The sequence below is a fragment of the Aythya fuligula genome, chromosome 5, assembly GCF_009819795.1.
Source record: "Aythya fuligula isolate bAytFul2 chromosome 5, bAytFul2.pri, whole genome shotgun sequence".
Taxonomy (NCBI): domain Eukaryota; kingdom Metazoa; phylum Chordata; class Aves; order Anseriformes; family Anatidae; genus Aythya; species Aythya fuligula.
The window spans coordinates 41,387,496-41,406,508 of NC_045563.1; the positions used below are offsets into that span (position 1 = coordinate 41,387,496).

Below are 19,013 nucleotides of genomic sequence, written 5' to 3' on the forward strand. Positions count from 1 at the left end.
CCCCTCAGGCTTTTCGGGTCTCCCTGTCCTTTCCTCGCCGGGGGGCGCTGCCCCGCCGCCACCGGCCGGGTGCGGGCTGCAGGGCCGGGAGGGCGCGGCAGGTGGCGACACCGCATCCCCTCCGTCCCCCCCGCCCGGCCGTCGCGCCCCGGAACCGCTCCGTACCGCTGCTGCCTTCCGCTCCCCTCGGCTCCGGGAGGCACGGGGCTGGGGCCGGGAACAGGAACGGGACCGGGTCGGGGCAGGGGAGGGGAGGGAGAGGCACCGGCGCTGCCCGGCGAGTGCTGCGATGGCGGCGCCGGCGGCCTCTGCGCCGCCCAAGAAGATCGTGGCGCCCACCGTATCGCAGATCAACGCCGAGTTCGTCACCCAGGTGGGCACGGCGAGGAGGGACCGGGGGGGTCCCCGCGGGCTGGCTGAGCCGGGTCGGGGTTTGGAGAGGCTGCCGCTGCTGCTCGGGAGCCCGGCCCCGCTGTGCGGCGTGGCAGTGCCAGCGCCTCGTTTAAATGGCCGCTGGAAGCCGCGGGTGTCGGGGAGGGCCGCGGAGGTGCTTGAGGGCCTGTGTCACCGCAGGGAAGCGCATGTGCCCCCAAACGTTCAGACTAGAGCTCTGTAAAAGCAATCAGGTCTGTCGCAATGTGTAAACAGCGGCTGTCTGTGCCTCGCAGCTGGTACGTAAAGTAGCTTCACAGGTGCTGAAAATCCTGCTTTCCATCCTCCTCTACAGCACGGAGAAGTGTGGTTAAAGGGGTCCAGGAAGGCCTTGGCGGCACAGCTTGGTAGCGATGCAGGGGCGGCTCCAGCGGTAGCCCTGCAGTGTTAGGCCCTGACCTGCTGCCTTCACCTCTGCCTGAGGCTTGCAGGCTGCAGTTTGCAGCCACTGAAAACTCCTGGTGTATTTTGGAGGGATTTGTTAGGGGTAGCCTAACCAAAATAACAAAAGAAGGTGTTTACTATATAATGGTAACATCAGAAACTCTTACAGAGTATCACGCTTCTTTCAGAAAATGTTTATATGTAGAACATTAAGTGGTTGAAAAGCACTGCTGTTGGAAAAACAGCATTGGTGTGCGTAGTTAAACCTGAAATTCAGCAAAAAAAAAAAAAAAAAAAGTGAAATAAAGCATGGGGATTGGATCTGTTACAGAGCTATTCTGTCATTACAATTGAAAATAAACATATTTGCCCTTTTTTTTTTTTTTTTTTTCTTTTTCATATAGTTAGCAAATAAATACTGGGCTCCACATGTGAAGAAAAAATTGTGCTTTGATTCAAAGGTAAGAACTTCTACCAGAACTGTGCCAGGGTGTGAAAGAAGGAAGATCAATGATATTCTGTCATGCTGACCTCTGATGATGCCTATATTGTAGAAGAGTATGGGAGACTGTTTGAAAGGTCACCAGTTACTTAACACACTGTAGTTACAAGTTGGTTGTTATTTATTTGAAATTTAAAAATGTATGCACTGTTGTGATGATATGTAATAGCAGCACATTTTTTTTGTGTGCTATATGTTCAGTTTATTTGAGCGAAGAAGCTGAATGTAAAAGATGTCTGAGGAGATATTCTTAAAAATCAATGGATGAAAGATACATGCAATACTTAACTTAAAAAGCTCTTCAGAGAGTTTTGAGTGGACAACTTGAGTGCTGTTCAGGTGGATATCTGTGTTTTTAATGTTTAAAGCTTGGCCTAATACGTTTGGTTTTGTGATGGCTTTCTGTAGTGCATATTTGATTCTGTATCATTAGGTGCTTTTTTTTTTTCTTTTTCCTCCCTAAGTTGATTCATTTTCTTTGTCAGAAATATATGTCTGTGAAGGTTTTGGTCTCATCAGAGCTGAGACTTACCTGTTATGACGTATTTCATCAAATAGCACTAAGCAGAGAGTAACTAATACAGAGTAGCTTTGACTGCGTTAAATATCTTAATGCATTTTTAATAATTTCATGAAGTATAAACTTTTTGAATTACTCTTCCCCATAGGTTATTGAAGATGTATATACAAAAGAAATTGTCAAGTCAAAGTAAGTATACTAGCATAAACACTTACAAACAGTATAGTATAAACATGTGCAAAGTATACTAGTCAGTTTCATATAGACTAGCATTCCATCATTGTTGCAGTTGTTTCTAATGTTCCATAGAATTCCTTGAAATTCTGTATTTGAAGCAAGTGAAGATGGCCCAAGTTCATTCTAGTAATTTAATCCTTATATTTTTTTCCAAGTCTGAATGTGGTAAAAAGAAAGCTCATGAGCTCATTCTCCTTGAATATGAGGGTTGGACGTAATATTGTTTGGTTCCTTGATCTGCTAGTATGTTGTGATTTGTGTTAGTTTTGTGTTGTGGTGGTTATAGAATGCTGGTCCCTCCTTTGTCACTGAGGTATGTAAAGAAAAAAATCAGTTAAGGATTGTGGTGCCCCTAGCTTTTTTGTTTTTTGTAATTATTATAATTAGCGAGAGTGTCATTTCAGTAAGTTTTAATGTTAGATGATGGAGAAAAAAAAATCTCGATAAACTCTTTTCTACAGCTTTGTGTATAGAAAAGAGTAGTAACCAAAGCTATTTGTATCTATTCTTCTGAAGTTTGAACTCTGGAGATAATCCTATTTGTGATTGCTTTATGAAAGTCATCAAAAAATTGCCATGAAGAATCAGAGCAAGCTTGCAGTTCCATTGACTGAGAAGTGATACCATTACAAACTGAATAAATATTTAGTTGTAGTTTTCCAGAATACTCGGTCAGTTTCCAGCAATTTAATGTCTTCAAGACTGTTGGAAGTGGTGTCTTCATACTTAAAAAAAAAAAAAAAAAAAAAAAAAAAAAAAAACTAATTTTTTTAATATGTAAATTCATTGGTTACTTAATGATCCTGCATGAACTTTAGCTTTCACAATGTTATAGCAGTTAAGCACTGTATTCCAGTGATTGCTGTTGCCTAGAAATGTATATGTGTGTGTGGGGGAAGATACCTTCTAGATGCTTCAATCAGTTTTGTTATATAAGAGTGTGTGTGTGTGGGGGGGAGTAGCTAAGCTAAGATGTGCGTGGGAGGCTTTCTTTTCTGTGTTAATTGATTAATTTTTTTCCTTTTTTAGGTTTGCTATTAGAAAGATAATGCTTCTTGAATTCAGGTAAACTTAAATGAGTGAAATTTAAGTTGTTTTTCTGTAGGAGCACATAATGATGAGAAGCAAATGCAGAACAGTGAATTTGCTTGAAGGTTGTATACTCATTTGCTTACTAAAGCCTTGAACACATAGGAAAATTGAGTGAGGAGAGTTGAATTTTAGGAGAAAATAGTTTCATAAGTAACATCAGAATATCTTGTTTTATGACTCTGAATTTCTAGTATAAATGAAGCACCAAGGAACAGAGTAGGAATGAAATAGGTGAAAAACTTGGGTCTGTAATTTGAAATGTGTCATTAAGTGGTAAATCAGCACTCGGTGAAGTCAGTGGAAGTTTTTTGTGTTAAGTCTTCCTGCAAGGGTAAAAAATTTGCTGCAACACATTCATCATGAAATTTTCTTCATTTGAAAAGAAATTAAGTCTGTTTAGAAGATTCTTACAACTACTTTAGACTCTTTTGGGCTTGCTTAGCATTCTAAAATGGTGTAAAACACATTTGCAATTTTACATATTTACAAATGGAATATTTAGTATTCTGGTTGTCTCAAATCTTATGAGCAGGCAGAATGAGATGGGTTTTTGTTGGGATGGTTTCTTTGCTTGGAAAGGCTGAAATATATTAGTACCACTAACTGGAAAAGTAGGATAAACTTTATTTTGCTTTCTTTAATAGAAAAGGCATAAGAGCAAATGGAAGCTATGATTTTGGGTTTGACAAACAGTGCACTGGTAGCATGCCTGTTCTGGAATCTGCGTGAAAGCAATACCATAGAGTTAGTCTTTTTAATCCTTTCTGTGAACATTCTTAATGTTACCGGCTTGTAATGTAATTTAAGTACTTCCTGGTGTATAGCCCCATCTACTGCCATTCGTCCTGTAAGTTGTTTTTCTCTCTGTTTTTTTTTTGCTTCTTTCCTCATCTGTCCCTTAAGTTCTCTTGCCACATCCTATGTACAAAATACATAGGATTTTCCTATTCTCCATTCATGCTCGTATATGTTTATCCTCACTTGGGGGTGTTACTGTTTTTATTATTATTATTATTGAAATATATGGAAGTTTATTAAAATGCCCGGGAGAAAATGAAGTATGGAACTCTCTCTGGATTTTGTGGATGTTCTTCCCCTACTGTTGGCAGATTCAAGCTCTTGGGACGCAGTATATGTTCCATGTTGAATATGCCTCTGAAGTTATCTCAGCTGCTCTATTTGATGCTATGCATTCTGGCTGAGCCCCCAGAAAGTATCAATTCTTGTCTGACCCTTAACTGAGTCTTCCGGTCCTGGCTACATACAAGCCCTTTCTGCCTTTTTTCTCCACTGTCTCTGGTACTTGTCTTACCTGAAGTGATTGAAGTAGCTTACTACATCAAGAAAATAGTAAGTTGTGGAAAGTAAATAAGTAAAACTGGATTGTCTCAGGAAGGGCAAAAAGAATGTTAGAGCTGGTATTAAGAGGAGAGCAGGTGAACAACTGGCCTGAGAAGAAGCAAGATGTTCTGATGGCATAGGGTGCAAGTACACTGTTGAAAAGGTTGAATTTAGAGATTGCCTCCTTGGGAGTAGCTATCCTGTGTAGGTTCAATTGGTAGTTAAAAGAGGGCGACAGTTGTGTGTCCAAATTGCTCCTCATCTCCAAGCTCTAATTCTAAGCGTTTCTTCTGTGAGAAATGTGCCATGTTAATGAAGAAGAAGTGCATGTTGCTAGGAAGCTGCTATTTCCCAGTGTCCAGTAATTTTTCCTACTTTCTTGAAATCACTTGATCTCTCCCATAATAAAGTTTTTTAGTTACACTATTTTTTTTTTTTTACTACCTTTATATGATGATTGCAAACAAAATCTCTGGATGATTTTATTTTTTTTTTTATAGTAAGAGGTGTTTAATATTACAAATAGTGTTATACAGTAGTTGTCTTTTACATCTTATGCTAGAAGTGCTGTAAGTGACGTTCTTTAGACAAGCAGGTTTTGTTTTTTCATTCTGGAAAATCAGTATGAATTCACGTTCTGACTTTGCATTGAGCTATGGCTACTTAGCACATTTGAAATCCTCCCTGAGTTGTGTTTCTTCCTGATGAGAACTCATCTGTCTCTTGTAGCAGTTATCTGAGCTGAGCCTGCCATTAACAAGTTATGCTGCAGTGACCTAGATGAGGGGTAACTTCAGGAACTATTCACAAACTACAAAAATGGCAAAAAGAAAAAAAACAACCCTGTGGATAAGTGCTTTTTCACATGAGTGACAGATTATGTGGGTGGCAGCAACTAATGAAATATTCTTTGTCTCTTCACAGCCAGTACCTTGAAAATTACCTATGGATGAATTATTCTCCAGAGGTGTCCAGTAAGGCATATTTAATGTCAATCTGCTGTATGGTGAATGAGAAGTTCAGAGAGAATGTCCCTGCGTGGGAGGTAACCAATTACAATTACAGTTAGAATTGACTTTTATCCACAAGTTGCAGCTTCTGCAGTGTGCTCACTTACACTGACAGAAGGTAGCAAATCTTGTAGTGTTAATGGTAAATGGTTCCTCAGCTGGAATGTCTCGTATGGTATTTTAAAGTGTGTGTTCTTTTCTGAGAAGGCAGGGGATGGATGGAAGATCATCCGATCTTCCATCGGAAAAGATGATTCTTTTCGGTGCATGAGTCTTTTGTTCTGCTGCATGATGCTTTTACATCAGCAGTGTTTGCTTTTTTTGGCACTCAACAAGTCTGGCATTTGCAGAGAAGTTATTTCTCTGATATTGAAAGAAAAGAGAGAATTTGTATATCTGTGAGTATAAGAAGGCACGGCTGGCAGTCTGACATTTTAACTAATACTGTCTTGCTTAAAATCTGTGTATATGGTTTTGTAGCTTTTCTGCATGAAATTTATCATAAAGTAATCTCTTATTCTGCTTCTATTTATACTGTTTTGTGTAGTAGTAGGTTCAGAAATAATGTGTTGTTCTACAAATAGTTCAGTTCTCACAGGACATCCCAATGACATGAGCCTACTTAGAAATTCTATGCAAGCATCACTTTAGAAGCACACTTACTCTGGTAGTTGTGCTATCACTTCAGTTCCAGCAAAACACAAAGGATTAATAACTTGGGCATATGATGTCTGTGTCTTCTATTTTGCTTTGGTGTAGGTGCTAGAAGCAAAATGACAGGTGCATGTAACCATCCAAGCAGTTTAGTTAAATTTGTTATTTGGTATGTGGCCGCCCTTTTAAAGAAACTATTGCCATAGTTACTGACTATCTTTTTCTGTCTGAGGCAGTTGAATGCAAGGTCCACAACTGTAGTTAATCTTTGTTGTTTTTACTTGCTTGCTTTTTCTAGATCACTAAACAGCTGCTATAGTTTTGGCTAAAATCTACCAATTCTGTGGATCTAAAGGAATTTTTCTAACCTGTGTCATTTTACAGTAATACTGTGTGATCATCAGTTGAGTGTTTCCATAACACAACCCACTCCACTTGCTCTTCTTGTTCAGTTTGTCTTATGCATCACCTGTGTTAGAGGCCAAGCAGAATGCAGCAGTTCCTCTAAGCTCTCCTGTCTATTGGGATTCCCTAATAGGAGGATATTGTAAGAGGATATCAAGTGTTTTGCTTGCTCTGCCTGGTCAGAATAAATGACAGAGAGAGAAATAAATCCTTCTTCCTTTTACAGATTTAAACAAACCTGGAGGTCTCAATCTATGTTATGTGAATGAAGATAATTTGTATCACCTTGACTCACGATTAACTTTCTCTTTTATTCCTAGACATTCAAAAAAAAGCCAGAACACTTTCCTTTCTTCTTCAAATGCATATTGGAAGCGTCACTGGTTGAGAATGACAGTGAATTCTCTCTGCATGAACAAACAGTCCTCCTGCTTTTCCTTGATCATTGCTTCAATAGTTTGGTACGTTAAAAGCAACTAATACGTGTGGTTACACCATTCTGAGTTAGCAGCAATTTAGTTTTAGTAATTCCTTAAGAAACAGATAAAGCAAAATTTCCATTTAGAGACAATGGTGGTACTGAATGGCTTTTACCCTTTTTGACACTTGCTTTGTTTCTGTCACCACGTTTATGTTGACACAACATTGTAAGAGACTAAAAATTTGGAGTAATGACACTTACTGCAATTTAGAGACATATTTCAAATTGTGCTTAAAAATGTTTTTATTTAAAAAGGTGGCTTACCCTTAAAAGCAAATTTGTTACTACTGTACTTTTTTAGTTTTGTTGCCAAATTGCAACATTGCAACCATTGTTTTTTTATTAACAGTTGAGACAGATGGCAGACTTATTAGCTTTTGAAATTAGGTTTTAGGTAATATTTGTCTGCACTTTTTTGAGTTAGTCTTAAGAAACCATTTGGTCAGATTGTGTTCTTAGTCTATAGTAAAAACTGGGCACAGTTGTTGATCCTAGTTTGCAACTGTGGAGAGTAAAATAAAAGTCTTTTATATCAGACATGGTACTGTTACCTCTCTTGTAACTGGACTTTGTGTTAGATGTAGGATGTATCGGTCAAAATCAGGGTTTGCACAAGCAAAGAACTAAATAGTGTCTCACAAACAAAGCAATTGAGGAAGTGTGTGATTTGATTTTGGAATTAGGGATGATCATTGGAGCCAGTAATCAGCATCACCCTCATGTGTCTAGTTTATTAATCTTCCTTTTCAAGGAGAGTTTGATAGTGACTCTATGTTGTCCTGTCTGCAGGACATTTATCATAAAACACAATATGTAAGCTGGTATAAACGTGCTTGCAAAAGCATACTTCTATTAGAAGCTATACTTCTTTGTGAGGTGCAGAACAGGATAGTCACAGTGATGTTTTAAATAGGGAGCACCAAAGTGTGAAGTTTCAGAATGCTGAATACGGAACATTTGTCCCTGAAGATATATTTAAGATATTGGTGGAAGTTAGGCCCTGGAATGTGCCCAGAAAAGGGCTACGAAGCTGGTGAAGGGCCTGGGACACAAGTCCTATGAGGAGCAGCTGAGGGAGCTGGGGATGTTTAGTCTGGAGAAGAGGAGGCTCAAGGGAGACCTTATTGCTCTCTACAGCTACCTTACAGCTCTCTACAGGTGTGAGGAGATGGGGGTCGGCCTCTTCTCACAGGTAACTAGTGATAGGACTAGAGGGAATGGCCTCAAGTTGCACCAGGGAAAGTTTAGGTTGGAAATAAGGAGACATTTCTTCTCAGAAAGAGCAGTCAGGCACTGGGATGGGTTGCCAAGGGAGGTGGTGGTGTCACTGTCCTTTGGGGTGTTTAAGGAAAGGTTGGACCTGGTACTTACGGACATGGTGCAGTGGATGATATTGGTGGTAGGGTGATGGTTGGATCAGATGATCTTGAAGGTCTTTCTCAACCTTAATGATTCTATGTTTCTTCAGTAGTTAAGGAAAGAAGCAAAATTTTGTGGATGCAGATCATAGGCAGAAAAAGAGCATTGAATTACAGAGAAATTTGGTATTTTAGAATTAGAAGAATGTAGATGAAGTGGGAGAAATTTGATAATTGAGGGGCTTACCGAGACCTCTAGAAGAGATTTTAAAAAGAATTGAGTAAAAAGAAAGCAGAGTAAGAAAACTCAGAAGGACAAGAAATGACTGAAGAAATAACATCAGTTCTCAGCTTCTATCCTAAAATACTTACCTGGATAAAGCCCCTCATAAAGTATTAAGAACTGACAGAATCCATGAAAAGAACCTAAAATGAGAAAGTCATCAACAATTTTAAGAGTTACCGGGGAGAGATACTGTGTAGTTTCTTTTCAGGAAATTGTGAAATCTAATATTGCAACATACATATACTTTGATGGTACTGTCTGTTGATCCACTTTGTAAGAATATACTTGTAAGACTGGCACATGAGAAAATACAAGAGCTCTTAAAAAGCACCTTTTATGTCTCTGACTTTCTAACAGGAAGTGGATTTGATCAGAAGTCAGGTGCAACAGCTAATTTCCTTACCAATGTGGATGGCTCTACAACCTGTAAGCATAACACTGTAAACTGGCAGTGATCTTCTAGGCAGTATGGGAGTCCTGGGGTGTGAATTGTATAGTGAGTGTTATTTGTCTAATGTATGAAGCTACCTACATTACTGTGGTATTGTATTTTTGGTAAAACTCTCTTTTCCGTTTGCTGTAAATTTCCTTGTAATTGTATTTTTCATTTGTATTTGTTGTTCTTTTTTTTTTTTTTTTTTCCATAAAACAAAGCTTTGATGCTTATAGCATTTCTGAGCTATAATTTGTAGACAAGGACATGAGAACACTGGGACTGGGAAATGGGTCTGCTGTGTGGGAACAGAAAACACCGGAATAGGGAAGGGAGGAATAATACCAAAAAGACAACTGAGAATGATAAATGCAGTGGGACTGGATTAACTGGCACTATGCGGATATGTATCAGTGGTTTCTATGGTATTTCTCAGAATTAGTACTTGGGATTATTGAGACTCTCAATACTTACTTCCCTTGTGAAAACAGGGGAATTCTTAATTCTTGGTGAATTAATAGCATTTTACCTTTTCAGAAACGACTGGAACAAGAGCTGAAAAAGACACCAAAACTAAGAAAATTCTGGAATCTAATTAAGAAAAATGATGAGAAAATGAATGAAGAGGCAAGAACGCAGTATGTTACAGAAATCTTTTTATTGTATTAAAGCCTAAACCCTTAATGGATTTATTATAATTCAGCTAAGTGAAGTTGTTTTAATAATAATATGTATAGTATAAAAACAAATAAACTAAAACCTCTAATGATTGCAAATAAGGATTGATCATCTGTGATCTCCTGGAAACTTTTGTTTTCCAGTAGTCTTTATGCAAAATAATATTAAAGAACTTAACATTTTATTTGATCAGTGAATTCATGATTCCAAATTTTAGAGCTATAATGTGCGTATGAGAATATTTGTATAGTTACTCATGTATTTTTTATGACCTTCAGCAAAGATTTAGCTCTTACTTGAACAGCTATTAAAGTGTGTGAATAATCTTGTGCGTATCTTAACAAAGATAAGTGTTCCAAAACTTTTTGGTGTCACAGTGTAGTAAAGTGCAGGTGGTAGCCTATTTCTCTATTACTCAGTAGAAGCATGGCTTGTTAATAAATTTTGTGCTGGAAGTTAAAAATACAGATTCTGCTAATCTGTCTGCCCAAATGAAAGGAGAAAAGTTATCATCTAAACAGTTTAGGTATGGTTTCAAGCAAACTTATCATTATACAAATGTTAAAGCAGCTAATTTTGATAAGGTGTACTTCTAGTCTGCATTTCAGAAGTGTTAATACTTTTGTCATGTCTCATTTTAGAGCCTATCGGGAGAGAAGATTTCTGTCACAGCTCATTCAGAAATTTATTTCTGTGCTGAAATCAATACCCATCTCAGGTAACTGTGGTTCTTCTGTTATTATATCATCTGATAATCAGCCTTAAATTTTTCTCTGTTTTTGAGAAGAAACTACTCCTTAGGATACCAACCTGACATTGGAGACCTTATCTATATAGGGTTTTAGTGAAAGACTGAATGGATTTCATGTCAAAATTAGTACTCAAATTTTCATATGCTTTAAAAATGAAATAGCAGAAAGCTACCTTAAATCTCCTCTACTTCTTTTCAGTATGGACTTAAAAATATATTTTGGGGAAGTGATATTCTTCATTGCTTGCTTATACCCTTACAGCATTAAAGCATTTTAGTGCGTACTTAGTTGTCCTGTTAAACAGATGTTATAAATGCATATCATAAGTATATATTCTCTCACTACTGTTCTCTATGGTGAGAACAAAAAGCTAAGTGAACTGAAATTCTGTAAGATTTGACTGCTCTTGATTTATAAATCATTGTGACAAGCAAAATTACATGCTCGCCTGATTTAGAAAGGAAAAGTGTTTCTACAGGAAGGCATTAGCCTTTTGACAAAAAAAAAAAAAAGCTTATTGTACTTCAAGCACAGCACTGTAGTAAATCAATCACTGAGTAAAATCAATTCTCAAAGTTCTGCTTTTGCTTTTGAGAGCTGAAGTTTGCTAAGTGTTTTCCTGAGCTGTACAGGAATTTCTGTGTATTGGGATTTCCTCAAAAATGATACCTAACACCTCCCATCTTCCCGCTTATGCAAAGATCAGTCTTACAAAGACTTAGAGTAACAGTTAATGCTGGGGGCTTTAGGAAATAGATGTTCATTAAAGTAGATTTGGTGTTATGTTTTGACTTGATCTTAAAAGCTCCTCAGCAGTCCACCTAAAGACTCTACGTACTGCTTTTGTCATTGTGCAGTGTAGCCCTTGATGCTTCGTTTGGTGAAGTTCCAATGTAAAATGGATAAGATACTGGTGAAAGTACCACTTTCTAGATCATTTTTGTTTCCTTTTAGATCTAAGATGGCTCATCTGACTGCTTCATTAGAAGAAAATCTTAACACCAATTTCACTTCTATTTCACACTATATTAAGTGCTTCATTTAAGTGTTTTCACAAGATCATAAAATAGTTGAGTTTGGACGTTTAATAAATTCCCTTTTAAAAGTCTGGTTCCATTACTTTTCTATATCCAAAAAGCTTCTAGTTTGCGGTGAAGGAAAGGATTGTGTCTGCAAAAGAGAAGAAGGTACTAGTTAGTTTTCTAATCTCATTATAAGGTGATACTGTATTAATACTGTGTATTAGCAACATTTAATATATTTTTAAAGAATAGTTAAATATAAGCATATTATGGTGTGAGTCAATTACAAAGATTTTTATTTCTATCTAGGTCCTATTTCTATGGACAAAGTTCATTATTGTGAGAGATTCATTGAACTCATGATAGATCTTGAGGTAAGTTAAGTTGTTTCGGCCTGTTTCCAGGTATACTTTTCTAGGTTTTATATGCATAAAATTGTCATTGTAGCCTTATTCCAATTAATGGGTAGTTATATCACAGCTGTGCATATTATGGTTGCTTAATAGTAGTTTTCCATCTGTAACTAGGAGGTTGTAACAGTGGAGCTACACTGAGAACTAACATAATGTTTATAAATCAAATAAACTATTAGAGAAATCTAGGATACTAAATTGCTCTCTGAAGACTGTTAATGGGAATGGTAATAATTCCAGCAATTGAGGAAAATGTGTGAGGCTTTAATCCATTAGGATTAATCTGGGAGTGCTCCTCCCACAGCATGATAGGCTATTTAAAATATCTTTAGTGTTACGTATTATAATCCTAGAAAGCATCTGTAGTTCTGAAATGCAAGTTATTTCTATTTGACTAGAATTCATTATTTACAGGAAACAGTTCTGGTGATTTAGTTTTGTTACAGAATAATATGAGGAGGCCAAGTGAGGTTTTCTATCTGCAGGTACTGAGAAAATGGGACAACTTTAAGCTTCACGGTACCAGAATTAAAAGTAAAACATTAAAAGACCTTCTCACACAAGTAACAAATTATATTTTAAATAATTTGAGCTTTAGAAGACACTTTGGAATAAGACAGAATTTGCTGAAACAGTAATGACTGAAATGAGTGTAGAATGCACACATTTAAAACAATATTGCAGCAGTTTGATGTATCATGTAATACACAATGATTATACAGACATTTAGTAGTAGAACAATTGCTATAATTAATTTAGTTTTATTGCTAATAGGAGCATTCTGCCTTGTGATGAGCTTGTGCCATGCTACCAGACCTATAAAAGTCAGTGTTCATAGCAGCCTACCCACATAAAAAAAACAGGCACAGGTAAATGCTGCTTTAATATGAAGACCTCTGTTAGGGTATTAGATACGAAAATAACTGTGCAGCAATCTACCTTGATCTGCTTTCTTGAAATGGAAATTTGAGAAACTAAGATTTCTTAAATTTTGAAGAACTGCTTGTACTAACATGAGATTGTTTGCCACAGGCTTTGCTTCCCACACGACGCTGGTTTAACACAGTGTTGGATGACTCCCATCTTGTTGTTCACTGTTACCTATCTAGTCTTGCCAAGAGAGAGAAGGAAGGTCATCTCTTCTGCCAGGTGAAATAGGAAGTTGTTGAAAATAACTTACTTCATTCTGATGCAACTCTGAATATTGCAATTGCTGTATTTTATGTTTGATTGTTAAGACAGGTTTTTATGAATATTTCTGATGCATGCAAATCGTATGTTTATTTAAATCCTTCAGATAGTAGTCCCTTCTAAACTGTGTCTTTGTGTGTCTGTTTTTACATTTCTGGCTGTTTTTCAGCAGTTTTGAAAAGTACAACCTAGAAAGCAATGGAACTTATGGCTTGCTTTACCCCATGAATAACAGAAGTCATGTCACTAATGCATTCTTGCCTTTGTTTTGACCTCTGGCAGTTCTACAATGCAGATGTTATTCACTACTGTCCTTCATTTTACTCAGCCACAGACAGTATATTACTAAGGATCTGAAGATCTTTTCCCTTCTCTGCTTCTCAGCTGCTTTTCTTGAGGCTTACTGTCCCCGATCTCTGGCATGTGTTCAGTTATTCTGAGGGTCGATGAAACAGAAAGCCAGCAACACATCTGATTGACAATATGTAACTTGGAAGAAGAAAATCATTGAAAAGTAGGATTAATTCCAGGGCTGGCATCAGAGAGGGCAGGAGTGAAGCAAGACCTCTCCCTTTTGATAGCAGCAAGCCAGAGGTTGAATTCAGTGTCTCTGAACCTCTGGCTAGGTCAATGTAGTATACTTAGTTTCTAATACTGATTTGTAGAAGAAACAACTTTGGCCATGGTCTGTGCTATAGTTTCTATGGCTTGATGAGATACCTACCAAAATTTTGCGCATCAACCAAATTTAGATACCAGTCCGTGGTCTGTTTCTTGAAGTACTCTGATAAACTTGTTTGTGCATGGTGCTCAGATTTGTTTGTTAAATGGTATTTTTTTGTTTGTGGTAAGGTGCCTCTTATTGTTAATCCACTAATTTGTATGCATAATGTCTCAGCTTTTAGATATGCTTAAATTCTACACTGGCTTTGAAATCAATGATCAGACTGGAAATGCTTTGACAGAGAATGAGATGACGACAATTCACTATGATAGAATTACTTCTTTACAGGTAAAGTGTTTAGGGGCGTGAATGGATGTAGTTGGGTTTTTTTGTTTGTTTTTTGTAGTTTTATACAACTCTTCTATGTACAAATTAGGCTATTTCCCAAAGCAAACCCCTTAATTTTTATGTTGAGTTTCAGGAATAGTTATAATTTGACTTTCTCTGCTATACGGAAGACTTAATTCACATATGTGACTAAGACTAAATAAAATGCTCTAGCAAAACACCATCACTTTTGATGTTTTTAAGTTAGGTGAACTGCACCCATTAAATCTGTTCAGAAGTGAACATTCAGTGCAGTAGGAACCCGATTTATGGTTATGCAGTAGGTGGCATCATTTCTTCAAGTTCAGTCCACACATGATAGCAATAATGGTACCTTCTACATAAGAGATAGAAAATAAAGATTCACATTGCCTATAGTCATATAAGGAAAGCTACGCTTACCAGAGTTTTTCACATCACTTTTGACAATAAAATTCAAGGAAGCATGGTTAAAATAAATTTGTTCCTTGTCTTCCTTAATTGTCTACAAGTCTACATGTCTGTCCCCTTATGTTTTTATTTTAATGACAGAACAAATGCTGATAGGTGGTGTATCAGAAAGACAGTATATCAGAAGTCCAGGAATAATAAATAGGTGGTGCTCAGAAAAATGGAGATTTCACCTGTTTTTTTTTATTTCTAGTCTGAAATTGTCCACAGGGTACTTTGTGTTATGAATCAGAAGAAAACATTGTTTTGTACAAATATTTAGATTGTTGTTTAATTGCTTCATTAATGTGCTTACGTTCAGTTTTGGGGGGTTGGGTCTTTTTGTAGAGAACAGCATTTGCACATTTCCCAGAGTTATATGACTTCGCACTCTCAAATGTGGCTGCAGTAGATACTCGTGATTCACTGGTGAAGTTATTTGGACCCCTCAGGTAATGCATCAGAATGAAATTTAACATAAAATTGATGTTCTTTGTTCTCAGTTTTTTAATTTAACAAATTTCTGTATGGCTTCTCACATTAGTAAGACTTTCTGTATGGCTTCTCACATTAGTAAGACCAATTCATATTTCTTCACTTTTGGAGCCTTTACATGTGTTGAAATAGGGAGAAATAGAGAGTTTGGGTCCACTAGTAGAAATTGGTAGTGAATTCTCAGAAATCCACCGTAAGAAAAATAACTTTTTCATTTTTTCTAATGTGAAGAAAAAGTATTAATTTCCTGGAAAATAGCTAGCTGTTTGTTTGTTTGTTTTAAATAAAGGTTATTTACTATAAGGCAATTACTGCTACAGTTATTTTAATTTAGCTTTTTTTCACTCTCATGAAATTTTGTAGTTGTACTTTAAAAAAAAAAGATACTCATAACCTGTTTTTCACAGGTTTTCAGTATTTGTCACTAAAGTTTATCTTCTATTATGCAGCTCAAACACGCTCCACCAGGTGGCATCATACCTCTGCTTACTGCCTCCTCTTCCTGAAGGGAATGACACTGGCTACGAAAAGGATTTTCTGCTAGAGCTGCTGGTAAAACTGCCATTCATATAATTTAGCAACTAAACTGTAGTAAAGTAGCTATTTAGCACCTCTTGTTAAATCACCAGTGAACCACAGCAGTGCTATAACAGTAAAGTAGACACTAAGATGGGGTTTTAAACCATATAAATTAAATATTTGGAAATGTTAATGTATAAAAGTAGTTTTCGTAAGAAATTAGTATACTTGGCGTAACTGTAAAGGTCAATAAGCAAAGCCAAGCAACAGTTTTGTGTTCTTCCAGAAAAGTTATTTATATAGTCACTGTTTTTCTCTTTTAAAAACAAAAAATGCTAAAATAAATCTAGCTGCCCATTATCTGTTTGGTTTCCCAAACCTATTTGTAACACCATTTCATGCACAAGATTTTTATTTTTGGATATTCAGTGTATTAACAGTTACTGTAGGTATCAAATACTGATATTAGAATCAATATTAGAAAGGTGTATTTGTTTTCAATGTCTTTCAGAACTCTTTTTTGTGGTTGTTTTTTTCCTTCAAAAATGTTTATATGATTTTTCTAAGTATTAGGTAGTAGGAATATGATGAGTACTGATACTATGAAGAGATGTTTGTTCAGCTGACAGTATAGTAATATTGATTTTTTTTTTTTTTTTTATTCTCCCTGATGGAATTAAGAGTAGCTATTGCTGGATGAGCAATGCTACACTTAGCTATTGAACATGTGCTTAATGCAAAAAATATATAATTTTTAAATTCATTTTAATTAGATTCTCTGCAAAGTATGCACTGAGTATTTTCGGTTCTGTTGTGCCATTTTTCATCAGGTGATTGTTTGATTCCAGAGCTATGATAGATAGTTGGAATATCTTTCAATGCAATTGTATATTTATTATTATTATTATTATTATATTTATTATAATTGTTATATTTAATTGGGAGAAAAAAAGTTATTAAAACAGGAAATGGCCAATGAACACCAGCGTTCTTATGGATTAATACTAGTGTTTCAAAGATAGCTTTATTGTTCTTTTTTCGACTTTTAAATGTTCTAAATGCATCCTTTAGGTTTCCCGTCATGAGAGACGAATATCTCAAATTCAGCAACTCAACCAGATGCCTCTGTATCCCACGGAGAAGATTATTTGGGATGAAAATATTGTCCCAACTGAATATTATTCTGGAGAAGGTATGATAAGTGTTCAGTAAAGGCAGAACAGGGCAGTAAATGCTCTAAAAAGCAGTTCTGATATCTGTGCTTATCCTGTCTTCGGAACTTATGCAGCAATTGACACGTTTCAGTATCTTAGGGAAGGGTCAGCTTTCAGATTTTTGACATGTGACTCAAGAACGCTGACGTGAAATTGTTAGTGAAAAAATAGTATATTTCAAGAAAAATCCAAGAGTTTGTGTTCACATAAAGCCAATTCTTTACCTGTAAGCTGGGCAACAAATACACTATACCTCCACATGGTTTCAGTGAGGTGAAACAGGTTTTAAATATGCAGCAGAAAATCAGTGCAAAAGACTAGTGCAGAGTATGTTTCTGGTTTGAACAGAGTGTATTCTATACCCTTGTCCGTATAAATTTCATACAGAAGTGGGCTTTTTGTGTGGATATAAGACTTAATAAATTTTGTTAAGCAGATATAGTTTAGAGGGGTGATTTCTTTATGAAGCACCAATGATGATTAGAAAGATAGACATTTGAATCTTAACCACTTTAGGTAACGTAGGTTTATGGACAACAGAGGATCTTTTGCATACATATATGATACAAATACCATTTATATATCTGCCCAAGAAGAGATGTTTCTTTTCTGTGTTCTTTAAAGCAGCAAAATTCTTTTTGTCTGAAACTTAAAGACAACTAATTTAGCCTGAGAAAGAGATATTTCTTTAAAATAAATAAATAAAACGGGAGAGAAGAGTATCTGTCTGATAAATGCTGTGCAGCCATAAGAGGAGTTGCTTCAGGCCCTGCCCTTTGTGCATATAACTAGCTTTACAGGACAGGGCTTGTTACTTGGTGTTGGGAAATGTGTTAAAGGATTTTATCACCATGTAGCTTTCCAGAATAGAAGTTGTATTCTGTTGCCTTTCTTTACTGCCAATATATCTCAGAACACGTGAAAGCCAGTGTGTAGTACTGGTTTCAAGGATAATATTGCATGTTACAAATGCCTGATGCTTTCACAGGTGTTAAGCACAGGTATCAAACTGGAAGAGTAGTCCAGTAATGATAAGTAACATTTAACAATTTTTATTATGGCAGATTCACATCTAAGACTACCTTAAGGGTATGCAAGTAGTTATGTGGACTTCTCTAGGAGTTTTGATACTCCTTGATACTCTTAAATCTAATTTTCCTATGTTTTCATTTTCACTGAAAAATCTATAATCATTAACAAACTTTTGGGAAAAGTTGTTTATTCAAAATTGATTTATTGGCTTAAATTTTTTTGTCTACATTAGTGATTTTTGTGGTTTTTAATAAACATAAAGGATTGGAGTCAGAGAATTGCTGTTTAATGCATTGTTTACTAGTAAATGAGCCTTTTTAATGCTGGTTTAATTGTTGAATTGCAAGGTACAATTACTTTACATTACATTTGTTTTTTTTTCGCTTGTTTGTTTTGGTTTGGTTTTCATAAAGTCATTTTCATGGGAGTCTGAAAACTGCAAAAGATTCAGTCTTTCATTGGTCCCCTGTATTACTGCCAGAAGGATGAAAATTCCTTTAATCATGTGCAGGTTCATCTAGAGAAAAATGGAAAATCTGGGGGAGGGAAGGAGAAAAATGTGTACTTTTTTTAGTGAAGTATATTCATAAAAAGATAAGTTTTTAGAATCTTCTAGGATAACTCCAGCAGTTATAGTGCTTTATAATATGTTTATGAATTTGTAGAACCAATATATTAATTCATGTTCTTTTTTTTTTTTTTTTTTTTTCTCATCAAATACCTCTTGCCTACCACCTCTATCCACCTTAGGCTGTCTTGCGCTTCCCAAATTGAATCTACAGTTTTTGACTCTTCATGATTACCTGCTAAGGAACTTCAATCTCTTCCGCTTAGAGTCCACCTATGAAATCAGACAGGATATTGAAGACAGTGTCAGTAGGATGAAACCATGGTAATATTTATTAACTGATGCAAAATATTTATAAACTGGTGCAGCTCAACTTTGATCAAAGTGACTTTGAGAATGAATAACTGATGTTGTGTGTGTACTAAATACATAATACTTTATTATAATTTAAAATGTTATTTTGTTTTGTATTAACTTCTTCCACAGGATGTTGCCGTCCCGTCAGATTATGTTG

General features: G+C 36.4%; 1 protein-coding gene across 1 annotated transcript in view; it reads left to right on the forward strand.

Moving 5' to 3' along the window:
• The first annotated feature begins 250 nt into the window (after nucleotides 1-250).
• The window catches only part of AQR (aquarius intron-binding spliceosomal factor), a 53,551-nt gene continuing 34,788 nt past the window's right edge, over nucleotides 251-19,013 (forward strand). The window contains exons 1-16 of the mRNA XM_032188147.1: nucleotides 251-373; nucleotides 1,221-1,277; nucleotides 1,987-2,027; nucleotides 3,105-3,140; nucleotides 5,433-5,553; nucleotides 6,898-7,038; nucleotides 9,060-9,128; nucleotides 9,673-9,773; nucleotides 10,455-10,531; nucleotides 11,897-11,961; nucleotides 13,033-13,149; nucleotides 14,090-14,203; nucleotides 15,020-15,123; nucleotides 15,616-15,718; nucleotides 16,757-16,877; nucleotides 18,682-18,823. Coding sequence (XP_032044038.1) covers nucleotides 290-373; nucleotides 1,221-1,277; nucleotides 1,987-2,027; nucleotides 3,105-3,140; nucleotides 5,433-5,553; nucleotides 6,898-7,038; nucleotides 9,060-9,128; nucleotides 9,673-9,773; nucleotides 10,455-10,531; nucleotides 11,897-11,961; nucleotides 13,033-13,149; nucleotides 14,090-14,203; nucleotides 15,020-15,123; nucleotides 15,616-15,718; nucleotides 16,757-16,877; nucleotides 18,682-18,823 — 1,493 coding nt within the window. The 5' untranslated portion in view covers nucleotides 251-289. The remainder of the gene's footprint in view (nucleotides 374-1,220; nucleotides 1,278-1,986; nucleotides 2,028-3,104; nucleotides 3,141-5,432; nucleotides 5,554-6,897; nucleotides 7,039-9,059; nucleotides 9,129-9,672; nucleotides 9,774-10,454; nucleotides 10,532-11,896; nucleotides 11,962-13,032; nucleotides 13,150-14,089; nucleotides 14,204-15,019; nucleotides 15,124-15,615; nucleotides 15,719-16,756; nucleotides 16,878-18,681; nucleotides 18,824-19,013) is intronic.